The sequence below is a fragment of the Ambystoma mexicanum genome, chromosome 3q (genome assembly GCF_040938575.1).
Source record: "Ambystoma mexicanum isolate Mex_15411 chromosome 3q, UKY_AmexF1_1, whole genome shotgun sequence".
Taxonomy (NCBI): domain Eukaryota; kingdom Metazoa; phylum Chordata; class Amphibia; order Caudata; family Ambystomatidae; genus Ambystoma; species Ambystoma mexicanum.
Window position 1 is genome coordinate 1257919646 of NC_090926.1, and position 24364 is coordinate 1257944009.

At 44.7% G+C, this 24364-nt stretch overlaps 1 protein-coding gene across 1 annotated transcript in view; it reads right to left on the minus strand.

Moving 5' to 3' along the window:
* LOC138447847 (potassium channel subfamily T member 2-like) overlaps nucleotides 1-24364 on the minus strand; it is a 1314520-nt gene that overhangs the window by 174242 nt on the left and 1115914 nt on the right. The window contains exons 16-18 of the mRNA XM_069604273.1: nucleotides 10990-11046; nucleotides 8957-9106; nucleotides 5379-5614 (exon numbers count right to left, since the gene is read on the minus strand). Coding sequence (XP_069460374.1) covers nucleotides 5379-5614; nucleotides 8957-9106; nucleotides 10990-11046 — 443 coding nt within the window. The remainder of the gene's footprint in view (nucleotides 1-5378; nucleotides 5615-8956; nucleotides 9107-10989; nucleotides 11047-24364) is intronic.

Genomic DNA, 24364 nt, shown 5'->3' on the forward strand with positions numbered 1-24364 from the left:
AAAAGCACTAGACAAAACATTCGAAGCCCAGATAATAGAAACAAAAGACAAGAAGAAGAAAATGAAGTGGCAAGATGGAAATGGTTGAAAAACTTCATTGATGACAAAATGAACACTCAATAACATGAAACAGTAAAATGTGCAGGTTTGTGGAGCCTAAGAAGCTGGAACACAAGAGGCTCAAACCCCCTTTTTACGAACAGAGAGATACACAAGGAGAATCTGAAAGTTTTGTGCTTACAGGAAACATGGTTGCAGCAAGAACCAGCACTGGAAGGATACGTGGTACTACTAAATCTGGCTATAAAAGGTCCTAGAGGTAGACCGATGTCAGGTCTACTTGTAGCCATTAAGAACGATTTGAACTGGAAAGTGCTGGAGGCAGTGAATCCAACCCCATTTATCTAGATGATAGTGATATAGCTCGACAAAGATGCTGCGCGAGTATTGATATTGATCAATATTTACTGGAACCCAGCTAACATCGCATGCAAAAGGTTACCGGAGGAAATATCTGAACTGATAGACGAACAGAGAGAGAAGTGGACTGACCCGCTATATATACTGGTGGGGGATCTAAATTGTACCTGCGTGAACAAAGATAGCCAAATAGAGGAGGTGATAACAACCGCCACAGCGAAGGAAAAAAGAGGAATAAGATGGAACAACATGTTGCAATCAAGAGATTGTGTTATTCTTAATGGACAAGTGAAAGGCGATGTACCAGCCAAACCCACATGGAAAGGGGCTGAATCAGCAGAAATCCTGGATTACATCGGCATCTCGAGCAACCTGTCAGAGAATATTCAGACCTTGGAAGTCATAACAACGACAGAAAGTGACCACAATCTCATGAAATTGACATGCAACAACATCAGTAACAACAAGATTTTTGTCTACAACCAGGATATTGTCACAGTCCAAGGAGGAAAGAAAATAAGGATCAGACCAGACATAATCAAACAGTTAAACAACAAACTAAAAGGCATGATCCGACTGCTCGAAACGGAACAAGAAACACAAAGGATTGATTACACACCACTCTTCAGAGCCTTTGTGACAAAAGGGAAACCTGGAAGTAATTATCCTACCAAGAACCACCAACATCTATATGACAGCCAGATAAGTAAAAGGAAAAAAGAATTAAGAAGAAACACCAGGAGACTAAAGACGAAAAAAACAATAAACGGTCAATCGAGGAAGGAGATAAACAAGTTAAAACAGAGGTACCGCAACTGGCTGTACTTACATAAGAAAACTATGCTGAACTGGGACGCAGAAAGCATGTTAGAAAAAATAAGAACTAAAAATACTGCAGAAATATGGGCTACCATTAATGGGGCAGACCATCCCCAGGAGACAAGCCGATCAAATCCAATAAGTGCCACTTCATGGTGTGAATATTACACACAGCAACAAGAAGAGCCTTACACAACATCTAAGCGAAAATCAGTGTCAAGGAAGGAAAACGTGATAAGAGACATCAGTATTGACGCAATTGAAAATATCTTAAAGAAATCAAAAGATTCAAGAGCTCCGGGACCGGACGGACTTACGAATGCAATATTAAAGAGCAATACCAGTGAATGGGCAAAGTTCCTACACATCCTGTTTGAATACATCCTAAATACCGAGAAAATTCCGGACTCCTGGAGGACAGCGGTAGTGGTGCCGATTTTCAAAAAGGGTCTTCGAACTTCGGCAGACAACTACAGACCAATCGCACTGCTGGATGTCGGGGGGAAGGTCTTCGCATCAACCTTGCTGAAAGCACTGACCACCTGGGCACAGCATAGCGGACGACAAGACCCCTGGCAGTCTGGTTTTTTGAGGGGGAGAGGTACTGGACTGAACATTTTGTTGATCAATCTGATGAAAGCAAGAACTACAAGGAACAAAAATCAAGAAATTTATTTAGCTTTTATCGATTAGTCAAAAACGTTTGACACAATAAAAAGAGCCAAATTGTGGGAGAAACTGGAGAATTGGAAATGCCCGCAGACACTGGTAGAGAACATCAAAGACCTATACACAGATACAAGCATAAGAGTCAGGTTGGATAAAGCAGGAACACTGACAGATCAAATTCCGATAAGAATGGGTTTAAAACAAGGGTGTCCCCTTGCACCAGAACTTTATAACCTGTATACATCGGATATCGAGGACTCCTTCAAACTTATACGCTCTTTTCCACCAAAGATCGCAGGGACCTCAATAGGGAGACTACTATATGCGGATGATATCGTCCTTATGGACCAGACCCAAATAGGCCTACAAAGACAGCTGGCGGCGTTGCAACATTACGTGGACACAAACAGCATGGTAATTCATCCAGGAAAATCAAGGATCCTGAAGCTGCGCCCAGGAGGGAGAAAAAACAAAATGAGTAAGTCAGGCTGGCTGCTGAACGGTAAAAAAATTCAGGAAGTGGAGGCACTGACATGCCTGGGAGTTTGCATAAACAATACCAAAAGTGAAAAACCAAGAATCGAAGGTTTAAAACGAAAAGCAAACAACTTAGCGTCTCAAGGGAAAATCCTGATGAAAAGATACTGCAGATTTACCCTAACACCATTGGTAACTTTTTATAGGATGAAAGTCGTGCCCACCCTGACATATGGAGTTGAATCACCAAGACCCATATCGACACAAACATGGTCAACACTAGAAGGCCAATTCTGGCGAAAAGTGCTACAACTCCCCAAATCTTTGCCAATAGAGTTGATAAGGAGAGAGTTGGCATTAACTTCGCTTAAAACCATAGTGATATGGAAAACGCTAACCTTCTATCGAAAATGCTTGGAAGAAAATACAACCGGAGGTTTCAAAGTGCTGAACAAAGCAATACAAGAAAAAACAGATGCAACACTAACAGAATGGCAAGAAGCGTGCCGAGAGATTTTGGTGAACCTAAACGAATCAGAAGATGATCTGTAATGGCAGACTGGATAGAAACCCAGGAAACCATCGGCAAATACAAAGGCTATGAAGATTTCTGGGCACAACCGAGAAAACTGAACCAGATTCCGAGCTATTTGACCTTATTCCCGAATTGGTACTTTCGAACTCTCTTCCTAAGATTTAGACTGAACATCTTGCCAACGGGAGAAATATTACAAAGGAGGAAAGTCATGAGCAGAGACGCAATATGTAGAGTGTGTGAGCTCAAAGGAGAAAAAGAAACCCTGAAACATCTCACACTCCATTGCATAGGACTACGAGAAGCTCGTGAGCAATGTTTGGGCAATTTACTTAGAAACTATGTCACAAGGAGCGCGGAAGACTGGTGGAAGATCCTTATAGAAGGAGAAATAATGAAGATCAATTTAGCACTTGTAACAATGGTGATCTTAATACTTAAAAAATTGGAAGGACTTGGAGTGAAACAGACAACGGAACGAATAACAAAGTTGGATGAACTACAGAAAGGTGGTAGACAAAAAAAATTGAAACTTTGTCTACAACAGATTAAAGGTTTAAAATAAGGAAAACCATGTAAATCTGTGAAACAAATAAAAAAAATTTAAAAATTAAAAAAATACCTGCTCTCCTAGATCTCTCCTGAATCAGCACGCGCGCCTCTTTCCTGTTCCTATCACAGCTGCTCTCCGCGGCCCTGCTTCCTGTCCAGGGGCCGCAGAGTGCACGCACGCCACGCTGTGTACGTGACCCCTCCCTCTCAGCCGAGAGCAACCGGATGCAGTTGCACAGCACAGGTCCTGAGAGCTTGAAAGGCAGAAGGTGTCGTATCCTAATCAGACGATCATCCTTCAAAGGTGGTTTACCGGCTCATGAGTTCAATGAAAAGTCCAATACAGCTCGAACCCATACAAACATGCCCAGTCAGATCCTTATAGCAACTCGCGAGACCCTAGTGGGATTTATAGGACAATCCCTAGAACTCTATAAGAGCATATAGGAAACCACAATACTTATTGACTTATTCTTAACAAATCTTATACGTTTGAAGTGAGATTTGGATCAGAGCATTATCAAAATCAAAAAGAAATGATTGTATGTGAAGTCGGGAGGAGTTTTCGAAAGGTTTTCTTGTCCAGCGCCTCTTAGGTTGGGGCATCAACCTGGCGTAAGGCATAGCTCTCAACCATTTGAAAGCACCACCGATTTTGTTTTTGGCGGGTGAGAGCGCATTGGAATGAATGGGCGTGCAGGAGGCTTGGCGGGTGAGTCCGCTCTTCACAAGGCGGGTAACACCCGCCAAAGCCTGTGAGTTGAGAGCTATGTGTAAGGTCACTGTAATTGGCTCCATAACTCCGTGAGAAGTTTCTCTTTAAACACATGTGGCATTATGCAAAACTATCTCTTGAAGTAAGAAGTTAGAACTATTTGCCTAAATAGAATTTGAGAAGCTTTTTCCGGCAGCTCGTGTGTTTATTTGCAATCGCCTGAGTACCTCCATCCTAGAAGAATTCAGGTTCCCAGGAACCTGACATTTATTTCTCACAATACCACTTGGCGGGAACATAATTAAGGTCTTCTCAGCAAAACCAGCTGTTTCACTTCCCCCGCGAACTACACGCGCATTTGAGGACAGTTTCTGCACACGCATGGCCCCAGGCAGTGGAACTCTCTCCACCTGGTGCCTGACTCAAAATGTACCTACACTATATGCAGCCAGTCAGATAGCCCAGCGAGCTATGCACTCGTTTCTGACACTGGTACGTGGCCTGCTGTAGGTCCGAATGCTGGCAGGGCCAGCTCAGCCTTTCATCCTTCCTAGGTCGATAATTGAGCACGACGTGGTGGGTAATGATAACAACTGTTATTACAGCGCTTTGATGCCCTCAGGTGAGCTACCGCTAGCTAAATTAAAACGGGTATTTTATTCCGCCGGCAGCCTTCAAACCACCGCTTTGTCAGCAGTGCCCCTCCTACTTCAACAATTCTGCTCTCCCACCTCCTTCTTAGCACTTTAGAGCTGCATTGGTGGCAATCGCCCTTAATATGCGCAATAAAATTAGCAAAACAAAAAAAGCAATCAGTGACATTTGGTCGAGATCCCGCTAGGCCTTATAGTAGGGTGGCCGAGTGATAGAGTGATGACACATCATCAACACAAGAAGACTATGATTACACTACAGTTGTGTATCCAACATTACATGACAGTTACAATACGCAAACATGGAGTGGATGGGATATACAATGGCTAGCTGCCTCCGGGCTTTGAGTGCTCTATAAATGACTAAATAAATAAATAAATAAACTCAGGTAAGCGCTGGCGTGATGGGATGTGAAGGTCATAATCACCCCCCACCTGTAGGAGGCAGTCTTTGAAGGTAGTCCGCAAGGGCATTATTTTGCCTCCACAACTTGAGAATGGTTCAGTACTCCCAGCATTCAGCCCTGCACATACTCACCCATACTGGCGATGATACTGTGGACGGGCAGGCGCGTCAGGCCATGGTAGGCCGACTTAGGGAGGCCTGTCTTGTGGAGGTGCTCCTGCTGCTTGAAGACGAAGGCTGAGTTCTCCTCCTTGGAGATGTGGATATAGAAGCAGGTGTCGGAGGCAGCCATGATGTGGCAGGGGCCTGGGTTCAGCAGGATGTTGCTCTTCTCCTCCCGGCACACTCCGATCAGGCACACGCCGTACCTGTGTCAGCAGGCAAAGGGGGGATAACAGGGTCAAAATGAGCAGAGACCGCCTCATCCAAACACTTCAGGTAATGTCAGAGTTGTCAAGGTGGCCCCCTTACAGTTGGATCCCAACTGACCGGAGCGGGCTAGTGCTTAAAAATACAAAACGTTTAATCTACCTGCACCAAGTGTCTGGATAATACAATCACAGAACAGAACATAGACAGGTGGGTGTGCAAAACGAAAAAGGATTCTTTCAAGTGTGGGACAATAATAAAGTGTAGTTTACAGAGACAAACAATAAAAGAGTATTCATTAATCAATGCATCAATTGCATGAGTAATTTTGTACATTATGGAATGACATGTATTTGCTAAAAATGCACATAGGAAGCACAGTAAGACCACTGAAGTAGCGGATTTATGTACATGTAAGAGGATTCAAAACGAAAGACAGGCGACCACCGATGGCAGCACATTGGGCAATAGAACACGAGGAGAATCTGTGGAAGAATTAAGATTCTGTGGGATAGAAAAACTGGAAAGTTATCTGAGAGGTGCAAACTGGGAAGCTATACTGAGACAAAAGGAAGCAACATATATGTTTGATTTCAGATCGACTGAAGATGGTTTAGACATGAATCATGATCTATATTCTTTTCGACCTTGACACATAATGTTATATGCAACAAACTATGTGCGTATGAGAAGTCTGACATTGTTGTACATAATGGAAAGTGAAGGTGAAGTATTTTTGAAAATATTACAAATATGAGTTCGATAAAAATGAATAGTGTGTGTACATTATACTGTTGGAATTACATGGAATAGTACTGAACACTCTAAGGTAATCATTGAAGCATTTTTGAACTGACTGAGAAATATGTTTGTAATCATGTGGAACACACTTTTGTTTAGATGATCGATGAATGAAAATTGCTGACAGGTGTAATGAGTTAGAATGAATATTTGATTATAATAAGCACACATTTATAAGAAAGGATGAGTCAAAAGAGCGACGTTTACAAAGTCAAAACGATTAATGAGGCATGTAACTTAACACATAATCCCTGTATTTAGAGAGGGTAGTTATTACTCTGACATGAGGAAGCTATTTAGTTCAAAGATGGCCAAACTAGAACTTAGAAACTTTGTAGCTCAATGTCCCCTTTCCATGTCCATGAACTGAAGGAGGTTGCTGTATCAAAAGACAAAAAAACAATCTAACAAGATCACCATTGCAAAGCCGTCCACCACGCTATGAGACACGGCATAAAATAAATAGGTAAGCCAGATGAAAAGCCAGTATAGAATAATCAAGTTAGAACATGACTGTTTAACTGATGCAAACAAACATACAAGTCATACATTAAAGGTTACACTGTTTTTACAACTTCTAGTGCATATAACAGTCAACAATGATGTATGGAAGAAATGTTTATGCAGTTTTGGTGAAACATTGAAAATTGGCTACTGAAGAAGACCATCTAAAATCTTTCAAAGTGTTGATAATACACTTGAGGTAACATAACATGTATAAATGTTACCAAAGCATAAAATCACTTTTTATTATCTGTGAAATAATGAAAAAATGTAATTAAATATGCACATAATTTTCTTTTTGTGCTTCCTCTTTCTTCTTCTTCACACTCCCTCACTTTTAAAATAGACGTGCAATGCCCTGACAAAGCTCACTACAGATCCTGGAATACTAAAGATCACATTGCATGAAACACATGTCGGCAAACTGAGATAGAAAGACCATCAATTTGGAGACGAGATATTGGCAAATTGTGAGATATAAACTGCGAAATTGGAGATGGTGTATTGGTTAGATAAGACCTATGTAGTTGTTACACAAACATGTTTAATTAAAATTCAGCAATTTATACTTTTGGTTGTAATGGAACACCGCACATCACATATAGGCAAGGTGTAACCAAGAGAAACAAAATGAGCAAGAGATCCGAGGAACTAAAATAGTGAGGAGCTAAAATAGTTTTCTTGGATATAGACTTTGAGAAACAAAATACCTTTAAGTTGTTTATCAACCATGATTTATGAAAATGGAATTCATCAATAGGCTGTTAATTTACTGGAAATATTAAAATATGTTACAATCGACATAATTTTAAATACTTGAAATGAATTTAAACAATTAAAAATCAGTGTGAATTGGTTGCGCGGCTGCTGTTGTTACTTTTCAAATCGTTTTGTTAGTATTGTGCTTGTGGCAGCACAATTTTAGTAACACTGTTGCAGCAACCACATATATAAAAAAAAAGTTGGTGTGATATTATAAAAAAGCAGCAATTTCCAATTCAATTACATCGAGACTTACTGCCGAGAACAAGACTAAATGTATATCAGACCAATGAATATCGTCTTAGGACTGGAAGACGTGGAGAGAAGAATGGGCACTGCTGGCTGCGTAACACCCAGAACAGTCTAGAAACTGTGAAACATCTACTATTGCATTGCTAAAAAGCAACTGCCGCAACGTCAATATTCCTTGGAAAGCACATGGAGCAGTATCGAGCCTTAACATCTGACAAATGGTGGCTGATGTTTTTAGAAGGTCATAAATATGTATGGTATGTGCCGGTATTGACCTTTTGGAGACATTAAGAAATGAACTTGACAATCCAGATTAAAGAAAATCAGGTTGATCGATCGACCATTGATCGACTGATGATGAATGGGACAAAAGCATGCAAATGTTACCATTTTTAAAATAAAGACATCGAAATGACAATTGTACTCTTTCCTTTATTTCCTTTTAAATGGAACTATGCCTCCCCTTTCTTTTTCTTCATAAGGAAATAATGTGAAACTTAACAAATGTGTTAAAAGTTTGATAATAAACTAAAATAAACAATAAAAAACAAATAAAAAAATAAAACTTATAAAAACATTAACTATCTCAGACAGGACTGTAGTATCTGTCAACCTATGTGGCACTACTTTTGAAATAGCACATTTATTATTATTTTTTAGAATTATTATCGTATTTATTGAGCACAGGCCTAGCTTCGGGAAGCAACGGAGCGCTTCACAATCATAAGGGGAAGAAGGGACGGTGAGGGAAGCAGAGAAACAGGGGGCATTGGGCAATTTGGCAGCAAGGGATCTACAAGCAATCGGGGAGGAAACAGTGAGGAGCGGATCATCTCATTAGTACGCAGACAGTGGGAGTGGCCTAATTCTTTTGTGTGGTGTTTCATAGAGATATGAGGCGCGCGCCTACTTTTTGTGTACGCGGATGAATCCTGACATTGAGAGCAGCCTCATTCTAGACAACGGGAGCAGACCTATTTGTCGAATTTGTGGAAGTCAAGCGTTAGGGGGAGTGGACCTACTTTTTGTGGGCATGGAACGAAGCGTAGGTGAAGCTCTTGCCCTCGTACTCCCCAAAGAACTTGCTCTCGCCAAGCTTGATGTGATGCACCTCATTGGCCGAGCACCGGCTGTAGACGCGCTGCCATTGCTCCGGCGAGGACGGGCCGTCCCTGGGTTGAGAGAAGAGAAGAATTCATTGTGAGATACACAGTCAATATACCAAATACACGTGATGTCAGAACCTCCAGTCTGCTAAAGACTCTACCCCAATGCTGTAATGGGCTCATGCCCTCAAGTGTGTTTACCTCAGTGACCTCTGTCTTACCATAGCTCCCCATTGCCTTTCCTGCTGTATTTTCACACTAGAAGAATTCAAATGTGTCAGACCCTGGGGCCGGTGGTACAATAAGGCAAGCAGAAGCCATTGCAGTATAAGTGCACTGGGGGGGCAACATGCTGCTCCTAAAATAATCATTAACTCTCTCCTCACAGTAAGGGGGGATGCCAAAATGGCACTTTGCTGGAATGTCTTAAATCCTTGCCCACCTGTCCCTGTTCTAACACTCCAGAGCTAATTTTCATTGTGGTGTAAAGTGAACAAAAGACGTAAAACCTTTGCATAAGGCTTGAACGCCTTCCATCCACACCACGCCACCTATTCAATCATTTGTATGGCAAGAGAAGGGGCAGTACGCAACTTCCATTTCTGCTGCTTCCCTCCTCTCCGCCATACACATACTCCACCGTATGCGCTGGCATGCAGTTTCATGCGGGCGCAAATGCTGGAGATCCCTATGGGGTCCGCAAGCTTTATGCACCAGCATAAAACGGGCGGGCCCCATAGAGATCCATTGTAGATGCTGCCAGCGTTTATTTGTAATTGTGAACACTGCTTACCATTCACGCATGGTTAGCAGTGTTCACAAGGAAAATTAAATGCTGCATGGCAGAAGGCGGCATACGCAAAGCGGCATACCAATGTGCCCGCTGCCTTTTGTCCTGCACTTTTGCACTCTCGTACACATCTTTAGGTCTTTGCATCTCTGCGGCTGTCTTCCTTATGAAGGCAAAGTTCACCTCACTGCGGGCTTCCGATCTTCACGGCCCACCTCCCTGCCCTGGGGAATGACAGGAACAGGAAAAAAGGCCTTAGATATGCAAAGGCCCTCGTTCAAAGAGAGAGGGAAATTATTCCTTTGCACGGCATTGCTCCTCAGAAGTCGCTGGCGGAAGGATGGGTGACATGCCTTCTTTTAATGTAGCCTCCCTTTTATCGTTTCTAGCCCTTCCTCGCCTGTCGGGCACCAGGCACGTAGAGGCCAGGAATGCGACAGAGGCTCCAGGACTCCCAAACTTCCCAATCTCCACACCAGGGACACACAGGGCCCGATTCATTAATTTTTTGCACGGTTCAAAGGGACTTTGCACTGCTGAAAAGTGACTTTGCACTACTGACATAAACCCTAATTCATGAAACCATGCAACGTGTATTTTTGCAGTGCAAAGTCCGAGCAAAGTCAGTGCATAGTCATTTTTGAAGTACCAAATGACTTTGCACGGACCCTGCACTGCAAAAATACACTTTGTACGGTTCCAAGTCACTTTGAACCATGGTGAAGTCACTTTGAACCGTGCAAAAAAATTCCATGAATCGGGCCCATAGTTCTCACCCTGGGACTTCAGGGAATGCCATCCCTGATTGGCCACTTAGGATCACTGTTGCAAATGCATCTGACTGCTTCCTCTGTCAGCTCAGCAAGCGGCCACTGGGGGTCAGTAGTGCCGCGCCCCAGTGATTGCCCTCCTGTGACTCACTATAGTGCCAAGGCTTTACTGTGATTGGCCTCTGGGTTTCCCTCTTCCACCAATGTCTAATATCTGCCCCAAAGGGCCGTGCAACACCCCGTCCCACTGGCTCAGCAGACAAGGTCATTTCACACAGACCCTTCTGATTGGTGGTGTCCAAAAACAAGTGTCCACCAAGCCAACAAATGATATCTTCACTCTTAAGTCTTAAGGCCACTCCCACTATTCTCAAAGTCAATGCATTTACCTGGAGAGTGGCTGCCAGGTGTTCACCCGCTGACGAAAGGCTTCCAAGGGGGCAGGTCTGCAAGTGAGAGATACAGGTAAGGAACGCGTTCATCCAGGAGAGAACCCCGAGTCTACGCCTGCCTTCCCTGAGCGCCCCAACCACACATTCAGGTTCTTGCCTAAGGCGAAGGCAATGAGAACCAGACTAATACTCCCAGCCGGAAGCAGCGAGTGACGACAGACTCAAAACAGAGTGAAAATACTAGCAAATATTTAGGAACAAGACGACCAATAATAAAAAAAAAACTGTAACCCAATGAAACATCTGACCTAAGAATACAGTAACATAAACAAACAATAATGAAGATCTCGAACTAACAAAAGGGAGGGATAATACTTTCAGCACACAACATGAAGTATATGATGTAATGAACATGACAAAGGAAATAACAATATAAGGATACTCCCAATCACACAAAAACAAAAGAAATACAATGTAACATAAAGAGTGATAATGCATGTAACTAAAAATCCACACGTCTCCCAACAAAAGCAGCCAGTTGTGGTATCCCCCCAAAAAACGGTGTTACAGAGTACGGGCTATTTTGCCTCATCACGAGTTGGCCGGTAACCCTTAAATGTGGTGGTAACGGTGTTACTGCTGTATTTACCGCTCTTCCCGATCTTGAGTCTCTCGTGTTTACCCCCAGCTCAGAGTTAGCACGCTGGAAAAATGCTCATTTTTGGTGCAATTACCACCGGCAGTATTACTGCACAGTAATTACGCTGAAAATTCCCCATTGAGTCCAATTGGCCTTATGGGGAATGGGGAGTAACGGTTAGCACCCAACCCGTTATCCCGTAGTAATATCGCTTCATGGGTTGGCGCTAACGCAAATAAAGTTGGGAGGTATTTGAGTCGGGATACCGCCGAACTCGTGATGAGGCACCCAGTAACGATGCTCCCAACACACAACATGAAGAAGCAATAACACATATAGCAAAATGCAAAGGAAGTCATGGTTATTCCCTAAATAGGAAAATAGACCCAAAAAAAAATTGGGACTAATAATACTTCCATCAACAAAGCAAAGAGAGTAACACAATTGCCAACAAAAAAGTAGAGGAACAATATCCTCCACAGAACCCACCGAGGTAGCAACAGTATTGCAATCAAAAACATATGGAGTGCCAATATTCCCAGCACACACGGGAGGAATTATATATAGCCCAGTAGCACGCCCAATAAAAGAAATACAAAAAACCATGAACAAAGCACCCAATATTCCTTTTCTAGCTCCAGTTTTGCTTCCTGCTAACCCTCCATCTTTGCTTCCATGTGTTCCACCTCTGGTTGACTCCCCAATCTATGCCTCCTCCTGTTCCCCATCATGCTGGCTCTCTTTCTCTGGCTCCTGTTCACCTTCCTGCTGACCCCCCATCTTAACCTCTGTGTGTTCCTCTTCCTCTTAACTCCCCAATCCATGCCTCCTCCTGTCCCTCTTCCTGCTGACCCCCCCCATCTTTAGCTCTGTGTGTTCCACATCCTCTTAACTCCCCCATCTATGCCTCCTCCTGTTCCCCTTCCTGCTGACCCCCATCTTTACCTCTGTGTGTTCCACATCCTCTTAACTCCCCCATCTATGCCTCCTCCTGTTCCCCTTCCTGCTGACCCCCCATCTTTACCTCTGTGTGTTCCACCTCGTCTTAACTCCCCCATCTATGCCTCCTCCTGTTCCCCTTCCTGCTGACCCCCATCTTTGCCTGTGTTTCACCTCCTCTTAACTCCCCCATCTATGCCTCCTCCTTTTCCCCTTACTGCTGACACCCCATCTTTACCTCTGTGTGTTCCACCTCCTCTTAGCTCCCCCATCTATGCCCCCTCCTGTTCCCCTTCCTGCTGGCCCTTCATCTCTGCCTCCTCATGTTTCGCCTCCTGCTGCTCCTCCTCTTCCTCACTCGAATATGGGGTGACCCCATAGAGGTCTAATTAAGGGGGGCCCTAAGGGAAATGTCACTGTGGTTTCTGGTTAGAAGTGCACACCGGGCTTTGCAGCAGGTCCTGTGATTCTCTTAGACGTTCACACGTGAACCCTTCCGGGACAACCTCTCTTTAAACTCCCAGTACATGGTGCGCTCCTGCAGATGACCAGGCCCCCCCTCAACCCCCGCCCCGCCAGTCTGCTCAGTGCGCTCACTGGGAAGAGGTTTGTCAATAAGTCCTCCTTATTGGCTCACCCTTGACTCTCAGCAATCTTGGAGAACAATACGCCTCCTTCACTATTGACAATATTCCAATTAAGGTCTCAAACCATGTTAAGACACTCGGAGTCTACCTTGACTCTGACCTGTCAATGGACAGACAGGTCAATGCCATCGCCGCCTCTTCAGCCTATTACACCAAAGTCCTCAACGCACCCAGGCCCTTCTTGGCCCGTCAAAGCTGCCTCACGATTGCCAGGGCAATCATCGGGTCAAGACTTGACTACTGTAATGCCCTTCTCGTCGGGACTTCCAACAAAAACCTTGCCAAACTTCAGCTAGTCCAGAACAATGCACTAAGGGCAGTCACCGGCACTGCAAGGAGAAACCACATCTCCGAAATCAGAAGGCAAGTACACTGGCTCCCGGTTAAAGAAAGAATTGTCTTTAAAACTCTTGCTCTCACCCACAAATGCCTTCACGAACTTGCCCCCCCTACCTGACTAACAGAATCACCAGGCACTCCGCCACAAGAACGCGCAGATCCATCTACTCCAACACCATTGTTACGCCTACCTCACAGAAGTGCGGGCTGGTGGCTCCAGCTTCCCCACCTTAGCAGCCACGCACTGGAACGCCCTGCCTCCTCACCGAAGACTCATTGAGTCCCACCTAGCCTTTCGTAAGGCGATCAAAACCAGACTCTTTGTGTGACTCAAATCTGTATCCTCCATTGCTTATATGCCTGCCAATACTGTAACTAAGAGCCTCAGGCACCCGTGTGTAATCCTAAATCTGTGTATCCTCTGTAACTAAGAGCCTTCTGGCACCTGTATGTAATCCTAAATCTGTGTATCCTCTGTAACTAAGAGCCTTCTGGCACCTGTATGTAATCCTAAATCTGTGTATCCTCTGTAACTAAGAGCCTTCTGGCACCTGTATGCAGGGGCGTTGCTAGGGGGGAGGCTAAGGGGGCTATAGCCCCTGATCTTTTGTTTGTAGCCCCGGATAGAATCTCAGGAGCTACAGCCAAAAGACTAGCTAGCCCCCAGTCCCAACAGTTCCGACATCAGCATAGCCCCGGGTCTTTTCCAGACCTAGCAACTCCCCTGCCTGTATGTAATCCTAAATCTGTGTATCCTCTGTAACTAAGAGCCTTCTGGCACCCGTATGTAATCCTAAATCTGTGTATCCTCTGTAACTAAGAGCCTTCTGGTACCCGTGTGTAATCTTAAATCTGTGTATCCTCTGTAACTAAGAGCCTTCTGGCACCCGTATGTAATCCTAAATCTGTGTATCCTCTGTAACTAAGAGCCTTCTGGCACCCGTATGTAATCCTAAATCTGTGTATCCTCTGTAACTAAGAGCCTTCTGGCACCCGTGTGTAATCTTAAATCTGTGTATCCTCTGTAACTAAGAGCCTTCTGGCACCCGTATGTAATCCTAAATCTGTGTATCCTCTGTAACTAAGAGCCTTCTGGCATCCATGTGTAATCCTAAATCTGTGTATCCTCTGTAACTAAGAGCCTTCTGGCACCCGTGTGTAATCTTAAATCTGTGTATCCTCTGTAACTAAGAGCCTTCTGGCACCCGTGTGTAATCTTAAATCTGTGTATCCTCTGTATCTAAGAGCCTCTGGCACCTAAGAGCCTTCTGGCACCTGTATGTAATCCTAAATCTGTGTATCCTCTGTAACTAAGAGCCTTCTGGCACCCGTATGTAATCCTAAATCTGTGTATCCTCTGTAACTAAGAGCCTTCTGGCATCCGTGTGTAATCCTAAATCTGTGTATCCTCTGTAACTAAGAGCCTTCTGGCACCCGTGTGTAATCTTAAATCTGTGTATCCTCTGTAACTAAGAGCCTTCTGGCACCCGTGTGTAATCTTAAATCTGTGTATCCTCTGTAACTAAGAGCCTCTGGCACCTAAGAGCCTTCTGGCACCTGTATGTAATCCTAAATCTGTGTATCCTCTGTAACTAAGAGCCTTCTGGCACCCGTATGTAATCCTAAATCTGTGTATCCTCTGTAACTAAGAGCCTTCTGGCACCCGTGTGTAATCTTAAATCTGTGTATCCTCTGTAACTAAGAGCCTTCTGGCACCCGTATGTAATCCTAAATCTGTGTATCCTCTGTAACTAAGAGCCTTCTGGCATCCGTGTGTAATCCTAAATCTGTGTATCCTCTGTAACTAAGAGCCTTCTGGCACCCGTGTGTAATCTTAAATCTGTGTATCCACTGTAACTAAGAGCCTCTGGCACCCGTATGTTATCTTAAATCTGTGTATCTTCTGTAACTAAGAGCCTTCTGGCACCCGTATGTAATCTTAAATCTGTGTATCCTCTGTAACTAAGAGCCTCTGGCACCCGTATGTAATCCTAAATCTGTGTATCCTCTGTAACTAAGAGCCTCTGGCACCCGTATGTAATCCTAAATCTGTGTATCCTCTGTAACTAAGAGCCTTCTGGCACCTGTATGTAATCCTAAATCTGTGTATCCTCTGTAACTAAGAGCCTTCTGGCACCTGTATGTAATCCTAAATCTGTGTATCCTCTGTAACTAAGAGCCTCTGGCACCTGTATGTAATCCTAAATCTGTGTATCCTCTGTAACTAAGAGCCTTCTGACACCCGTATGTAATCTTACATCTGTGTATCCTCTGTAACTAAGAGCCTCTGGCACCCGTATGTAATCTTAAATCTGTGTATCCTCTGTAACTAAGAGCCTTGTGGCACCCGTATATAATCTTAAATCTGTGTATCCTCTGTAACTAAGAGCCTTCTGCCACCTGTATGTAATCCTAAATCTGTGTATCCTCTGTAACTAAGAGCCTTCTGGCACCCGTAAATCTGTGTATCCTCTGTAACAGCGCCTCGATGCCTTTTGGGTTGCAAGTGCGCTTAACAAATGCAAATAAATAAAAATAAATAAAGATTAACATAAATTCTCTTTGTACGTGTGCATAATGCATACACTTTTACACTCGCACTTCTCAGGCTGGAGTGCATAATACATACACTTTCAGCACTGGCACTTCTCCAGGCTGACGTGCATAATACATACACTTTCAGCACTGGCACTTCTCCAGGCTGGCGTGCATAATGCATACACTTTTACACTGGCACTTCTCCAGGCTGGCGTGCATAATGCATACACTTTTACACTGGCACTTCTCCAGGCTGGCGTGCATAATACATACACTTTCAGCACTGGCACTTCTCCAGGCTGAAGTGCATAATACATACACTTTCAGCACTGGCACTTCTCCAGGCTGGCGTGCATAGTAGATACACTTTCAGCACTGGCACTTCTCCAGGCTGGCGTGCATAATACATGCACTTTCAGCACTGGCACTTCTTCAGGCTGACGTGCATAATACATACACTTTTACACTGGCACTTCTCCAGGCTGGCGTGCATAATGCATACACTTTTACACTGGCACTTCTCCAGGCTGGCGTGCATAATGCATACACTTTCAGCACTGGCACTTCTCCAGGCTGGCGTGCATAATGCATACACTTTCAGCACTGGCACTTCTCCAGGCTGGCGTGCATAATGCATACACTTTCAGCACTGGCACTTCTCCAGGCTGGCGTGCATAATGCATACACTTTCAGCACTGGCACTTCTCCAGGCTGGCGTGCATAATGCATACACTTTCAGCACTGGCACTTCTCCAGGCTGGCGTGCATAATGCATACACTTTCAGCACTGGCACTTCTCCAGGCTGGCGTGCATAATGCATACACTTTCAGCACTGGCACTTCTCCAGGCTGGCGTGCATAATACATACACTTTCAGCACTGGCACTTCTCCAGGCTGGCGTGCATAGTACATACACTTTCAGCACTGGCACTTCTCCAGGCTGCGTCTGCTGCCGCCACTTTCTAGAATGCAACGGGTAGCTATGCCCACCACGCGTCGAGTCTTGGGCTCTATGGACCACAGGAGACCTCCATCTTTGCCACATTTGAAACGCTGATTTAATGCACATTTCTGGGGGTACGAGCCCCAGGTCTTTAACTAGCAATAATGCGTATACACATGAAATGTACACAACGTTTCAGATTAGCACACAGGTGCTGCAAGGTCAAAGCAGTGCCTATAACCATGGTTCCATTGCTTGTCGCGGCTGCGCAGTGCGTGCGTTATGCTGTATGCTCATTACATGCCCAATGTATGCATTGCACGTTGATCATGACATGGAAAGCTTTGCTACACACCTGCCAAGAGAAAAGTGGGCATACACCTCCATGCCTCTGTGCATGTAATCCAGTCAAGTGCTGGTCCTTGGCATGGGCTAGAGAGCCGTGCCCATGGGGATCCCACTGCGGGCACCAGCTGGCCCACTGTATACCAATACAGCATGTAGCCGAGAGGGGTAATACCAGTGGCGTGTCCAGACTCTGGTCTGTGGTGGCCCTGTGGTGGCCCAAGTGGGGCACTGCATGATCCTGGGTGGCATGCAGTATGAGCACTCCCGCGATCATAGCTTTGGATAATGGGCTGGCACCCGGGGTGGCCAATCAGATTCCAGGGGTAGCACGTGCCACCACAGGCCACTCCCTGGACTCGCCTGTGGGTAGTGCGTGTATGCGGACTGCCCTATTTCCGGCCTGTGCCCCTGCTGTTGCCTCCCCAACCCTGAGAGGCACTGGAGACAACTCCCCTCCCACACCCCATCTGAGGGGCAGACGACACAGCACAGTAGGTCCCGCTGGGGCTTCCTAAACACCAGACTACTTACCACCCTCTTGCCTATGGTGGGGCATTAAATGGGAAGCTATTTAACAGGAAGGGGGGGGTGCTGCTCAAGCACATACCCGCTTCCCTCTGCACTTCTCGTCACTGCACTTGCACAATCTGAATGTCGCAAGGCCTAGTATAATCGCTTCCCTGATTGTCCTTTCTGTTTCCCTTCCCCCCTGCGTTGTTGCGCCTCGAAACACTACAAATAACCAATGAATAAATAAAACAAAGAGGTGATGCTTCATTTGGGTGACCCTCTTACACTCTGGGTATAGGAACTATGATAGGGGCATTTTCAAGCAGAAATCCCGCACAAATTACCAGTTAACTACTACCCACATCCAGGAATTCTTTCAAGACTACTGCGGTCGCATAAAAACAGTTTAAACTATTAATTTAATGCAGAGCGTGCTTATTTGACACACAAAAACGTGTTGTTTTTCTTGCTGAATCGGTCATGTTTTCGTACATGAAGCAAACAGGTTACTGTATCGCACATTGGGCCCCGTCACATGGTTGGCGTTAAAGATGGCGTTAACTCTGCGTGGTGGATTTAGCGTAACTTCCGTGGGAACCAGTGGAATTAGCGCCAAATTACGAGGCCACGGAAGTGTGACCCAAATATCGACAGTAACTGCTATTCTGCTTGCCGAATTGGGACCAGAAATCATTGAAATTCGGTAAATCCTCAAATTTTTGTCGGAATTACTGCTGGAAAAGGGGAGGAATTACCGAATGGTAAAGCCACGCGGTGGCCATCTTTAAAATTCCATTCCACTTGAAATCACCACTTTGTAAGTGACCTGGAAGTTGAAACAGACAGAATATGCCAGGAGGCACATCCAAAGGCAAGGTGCAGGAAATGCGGCTTAGAAAACCAACATGTACAGAGCCAGATCTCACTGTGCTTGCAGAGCAGGTGGGACCCCAGCCTGATGGGGTCTATTGAGCTCAAAACAGGAAGAACCCCCCCACCAAAGGAAGCATGCCATGCGGAGAGACATACGTGACAAGGTGGTGGTCGTGGGGACCGTGCCACGAGACTGCGAGGGCCTGAGACAAAGGTGAAGTTTCCTGGAAGCCAGGGTCATCACCCTACTAGTCTACCACCCTAGACAAGAGCGAAATTACCTGGAAGCCACGGCCATCACCCTAGTAGTCTACCACCCTAGACGAAAGCGAAATTACCTGAAAGCCAGGGTCATCACCCTACTAGTCTACCACCGGAGACAAAAGTGAAATTACCTAAAAGCCAGGGTCATCACCCTACTAGTCTACTACCGTAGACAAAGGTGAAATTACCTGGAAGCCAGGCTCATCACCGTACTAGTCTACCTCCCTAGACAAAGTTGAAATTACCTGGAATCCAGGCTCATCACCGTAGTAGTCTACCACCATAGACAAAGGTGAAATTACCTGGAAGCCAGGGCCATCACCCTAGTAGTCTACCACCCTAGACAAAGGTGAAATTACCTGGAAGCCAGGGTCATCACCATAGTAGTCTACCACCGTAGACCAAGGTGAAATTACCTGGAAGCCAGGGCCATCACCTTACTAGTCTACCACCGTAGACAAAGGTGAATTTACCTGGAATCCAGGCTCATCAACCTACTAGTCTACCACCGTAGACAAAGGTGAAATTACCTGGAAGCAAGGCTCATCACCCTACTAGTCTACCACCGGAGACAAAAGTGAAATTACCTAAAAGCCAGGGTCATCACCCTACTAGTCTACTACCGTAGACAAAGGTGAAATTACCTGGAATCCATGGTAATCACCATAGGAGCCTACCACCGTAGACAAAGGTGAAATTACCTGGAAGCCAGGCTCATCACCCTACTAGTCTACCCCCCAAGACAAAGGTGAAATTACCTGGAATCCAGTCTCATCACCCTAGTAGTCTACCACCATAGACAAAGGTGACATTACCTGGAAGCCAGGGCCATAACCCTAGTAGTCTCCCACCCTAGACAAAGGTGAACTTACCTGGAAGCCAGGCTCATCACCCTAGTAGTCTACCACCGTAGACAAAGGAGAAATTACCTGGAAGCCAGGGCCATCACCCTACTAGTCTACCACCGTAGACAAAGGTGAAATTAGCTGGAAGATAGGCTCATCACCCTAGCAGTCTACCACCGTAGACAAAGGTGAAATTACCTGGAAGCCAGGGCCATCACCCTAGTATTCTACCACCCTAGACAAAAGCAAAATAACCTGGAAGCCAGGGCCATCACCCTAGTAATCTACCACCCTAGACACAAGCGAAATTTTCTAGAAGCCAGGGCCATCACCCTAGAAGTCTACCACCATAGACAAAGGTGAAATTACCTGGAAGCCAGGGTCATCACTCTAGTAGTCTACCACCATAGACAAAGGAGAAATTACCTGGACGCCAGGGCCATCACCCTAGTAGTCTACCACCCTAGACAAAAGCAATATTTTTTTTTTTTTTTTTTTTTTTTTTACAAACCTTTAAAAATCTAACGCAAAACATCCACACATCTTCATCAAATTTCCCTTGCCCCATTCAAGTTCCTTCCCTCATTACAGCTTTCTCCTCTCTTTTCATGTTTGGTCCTTCAACCACTGGCTCCATTCCCCGAAATGCTTTCCCCTAATGACAATAAACGTGCTTCTATGGTTTCCAGCAGTCTTATTAGAGGCAGAATTAATTTTAGATCGGTTCCTTGATACATTGAACTCCACCACTCATCCGCACACAATGATGGGTGGGCTAAGCTCCATGGTCCCAAGTGTATGGTCCTCTCAGATCTCAATTTGGTGCAAAATAAAACTAGGTGTTTTAGTGATTCAGGACCTTTTGCACATAACCTACATTCCGGGCTTAGATGGGCAAAGCTCCTCCATGATCGGAGGCGATCCTTCGTTTTAAACATGTTTAGCCTAAACAGCATAAACAGTCTGCGTGCCTGAGAGTTGGGAAATAAAGACACATACTTCTGAAGGCTGTTAAAGGCACGTGCTTCCAATGGAGCATGACTCGAACTTCCAGCAGCAGCTCTTTCTGCACAAGTCTCGTCCCAGTCTGTCCGCCAGATCTTTAGTTTAGCTGCATCCGGGTTCTCATGAAGCAGATCGCCCGTTATGTCGTATTTTTTCAGAATTGTCTCACATCTTTTCAACCACATCTGGCTAATTTTGGAGTTTCCAGGTTGGATATTATGAAGAATCTCAAACTGTGGGATCTGCGCTCGACTGCAGGTTTTTCGATACAAGCTCAACAAGCTCCAACAGATTCTTGCGTGCAGAGATATTAGTGCCAGTTCATATCTTATGCAAGATGTTTTCACCCCCCTAGGGAGTGTTAATACTCTCGACCAAAAGCAGTTTTCAAGATTGGCCCAGGTTTCATAAGGGCATCCCAGCGCATTTTCTGCACCATAAGACACAACCGGTATCACCTTCTGTTGGTAAAAGGCTAAGACTGGACGTAGTGAGAATTTGCCAAATTTCTTGTTAAGTATCAGGGCTTGGTTTGCGAGTTGGTTACACTTCCTTTTAGTTTCCGCAAGCCAAGGCCCGTCGTTGATGGAAGAACTAATTGTCATCCCAAGGTATTTGACACTTTGTGAGAACTGCAACTTTTCATGCCCCAGTGACCAAGCTATTCTTTTTCTTCTACCTACGCCGCCGCCATTTAAGTTCTGCAGTACCAGTACCTCACATTTCTTGACATTAATTACAAGATTATTGGACACGACATAATGTTGCACAGCATTCAATTTCCTTTGCAGGCCAATTGGTGTCATGTCCAATACAATCAAGTCATCAGCATAAAGCAGCCAACTTAGATGTGTGTTAGCCACTTTCGGGGAAAAGGATTTTGCATTATTGATTGAGTCGCCAATGTCGGAGATGAACAGTCCAAAGATGGCTGCTGCTAATGGACAGCCCTGCTTTACTCCCCTAAAAGTATCAATGGGGGCGGATAACAAGCCCGAACGATCTAGTCTCACTCGAATGGAAGTCTTTGAGTGGAGCTCCTTAATTGCTTCCCTTAAGTCTGCTGGACATCCCCAGTTCTTCAACTTCTCCCACAAAAGCGCTCTATCAATGGTGTCAAATGCATATGAAAAGTCTATAAAGGCTAGGCACACCTTTGTGTTCGTTTTAATTGCCTCCATTTTAATTATGTTTATCAGTAGAAGATTTAACGAGCAACCCACTTGTTTCACAAAGCCTGATTGACGTTTGTCGACGTGTAGAGAATTTGTTGACCAAGCTAGTAGTTTCTTTTGTAACATTGTTGCATAAATTTTCCCTAACACGTCTAACAGTGCCACAGGCCTGTAATTTTTCGGATCTGATCTGTTGCCCTTCTTAAAGATAGGCACAATGATCGCACTCTTCCACGATTTTGGGGATTCCCGAATCTGTACTATTCTTTTGAAGAGTGTCTCGCACAGACTTGCCCATATCTCAGGGAACTGCTTAATCGTAAAGTTTGTGAGCCCGTCTGGACCTGGTGCCCGCGAGTTTTTTGCTTTCTGAATGATTTCTATTATGTCTTCTTTTCTAAATTCCAGATCCCATGGTTTGGAACAATCCTCAATACCGACCTCCGGATGTCCAGCTGACATGTATAAGTTTCTAAAGTGCGATATCCAATCAGCCTCTGACACCATACAGGTTTGGATTGATTCTTGGGGCACGTACACGTTGTTAATGAGAGACCAGAAAGCTGAAGTATTTTTATTTTGTAATGACCTCATCAACACTTCGGCATCTTTTTGTAGTAACATGTGTTTATGCGCTTTTAGCCAGTTCTTGTACGATTGTTTTGCAACCTTAACAGCTTGTATACGGGCCAGTTGGCCCAGGGATTTTGAGTGTCTTAAATTACTACGTAGCATACGTTTATGCTTTAGCACCTCCACATCAAAGCTGTGAGCACGCGCATAGCCCATATTTTTTAGACCTACCCTTTTAGGTTTAAATTGCTGTAGCAGCTGCTCATATTCCAAATGCTGACTAACCTTACAGTAGTCGCTTGCAAGCTTTTCCAGCTCATCTTTCTTTAGGGATAGCCGCACTCTGTTCGAGGTAGCCTGAATGTTATGTTGCCACATCTGCGATGGAATTTTTTCGAGTGCGGTGAATTCTGCTATCAGCATGTCATGGTCACTAGCGTTTTTCTTTGTGACCTTCAATGAGACTATACGCGGATGTAACTGCTCTGAGACAAACATATAGTCAATCGTCGAAGCCTGGTCTGCACGGCGCCAAGTATTAGCAGGGGGCATGTCATTACAGGTATTACCATTTAACATTTGGAAGTTACGAGCGGCCATCTCATCTAACCATGCCTGCTTCAAATATGTTTTTGTCATCAAGTTTGGTGTTTTCAGCAGGTCAATGTTAAGATCTCCACATAACATTATGTTGGGCCATCCTGATGTTGACACAAAAGAGTCCAATATCTCCATAGTTTCGTCTATGAAGACTTGTTCGCCGGCCTTTTTATGATTCCAGTAGATGTTGACCACTATTAGGCAATCCACCGCCAAACCTGCTACACCGGCCCATTCTAGGTGGGTAGATTGAATGAACGGCGAGTGATTCATTGAGCTTACAAGTCTCCAGCCCGAAGATCTTCTGACCATGGTGGCCATCCCCGCCATAGGACGCCCTTTACTAGATTTAATGGCGGGATTAATCACCACCTCAAAATCATTCGAGATCGGAGCTTCTGTTAGCCATGTTTCTTGTAGACAGATTACCTGCCATTCGTTGATCCAATTTGAATTGAATAAATGCGTAAATCCCCGCGGGTTCCAAGATACGATACTGCACGTATTTCGAACCGTAGGGTTCTGGCATTATTGCTGAGAGGTGTTTGCCAAGGCCTTTGGTAACCAGCCCCACTCCGGATCTTCTGTACTGGATGTCTCGGATTGCACTCCAACATCTTTAATGGTAATCTGGGGTGAGCTTCCATGTATTGTTATAGTTATCTCGTCTTTTTGAGCCGCCGGAGCCATTTTATGAGTTGATACGTTCTTCTCAACTGCTCGTAAAGTGTTTATGCCGCCCAATGAATCTTTATTGTTACCTTGACCACAAATTTTCTTTTTTCCAATGTCCTCTAGCACCTTATTCCCTAACGATGGTTTCAGAATGGATACTCGAGTTACAGGTTTATACTTATCAACCGCATCAACTGTATTAGGAGATGCTTGCTGTAATCCATTCCATTCGTATACGTCAAAGCCCAAGGAGAATAATGCTGCGTTTGCTTCCATGATTGTTGCTACAATTAAAGAAGACGCCACGTGCAGTACTACTTTATCATTTCTGATCTCATCGTAAAATTCCACAATCTTCAGGTCGTTTGAACTTATCGATCGTAGTGAGGGGACCGAGTGCAGCAATCTAACAATGTTTCCTCGGTTCAGTGTTAAGTTGTCCGAGATTTCAAGGCTC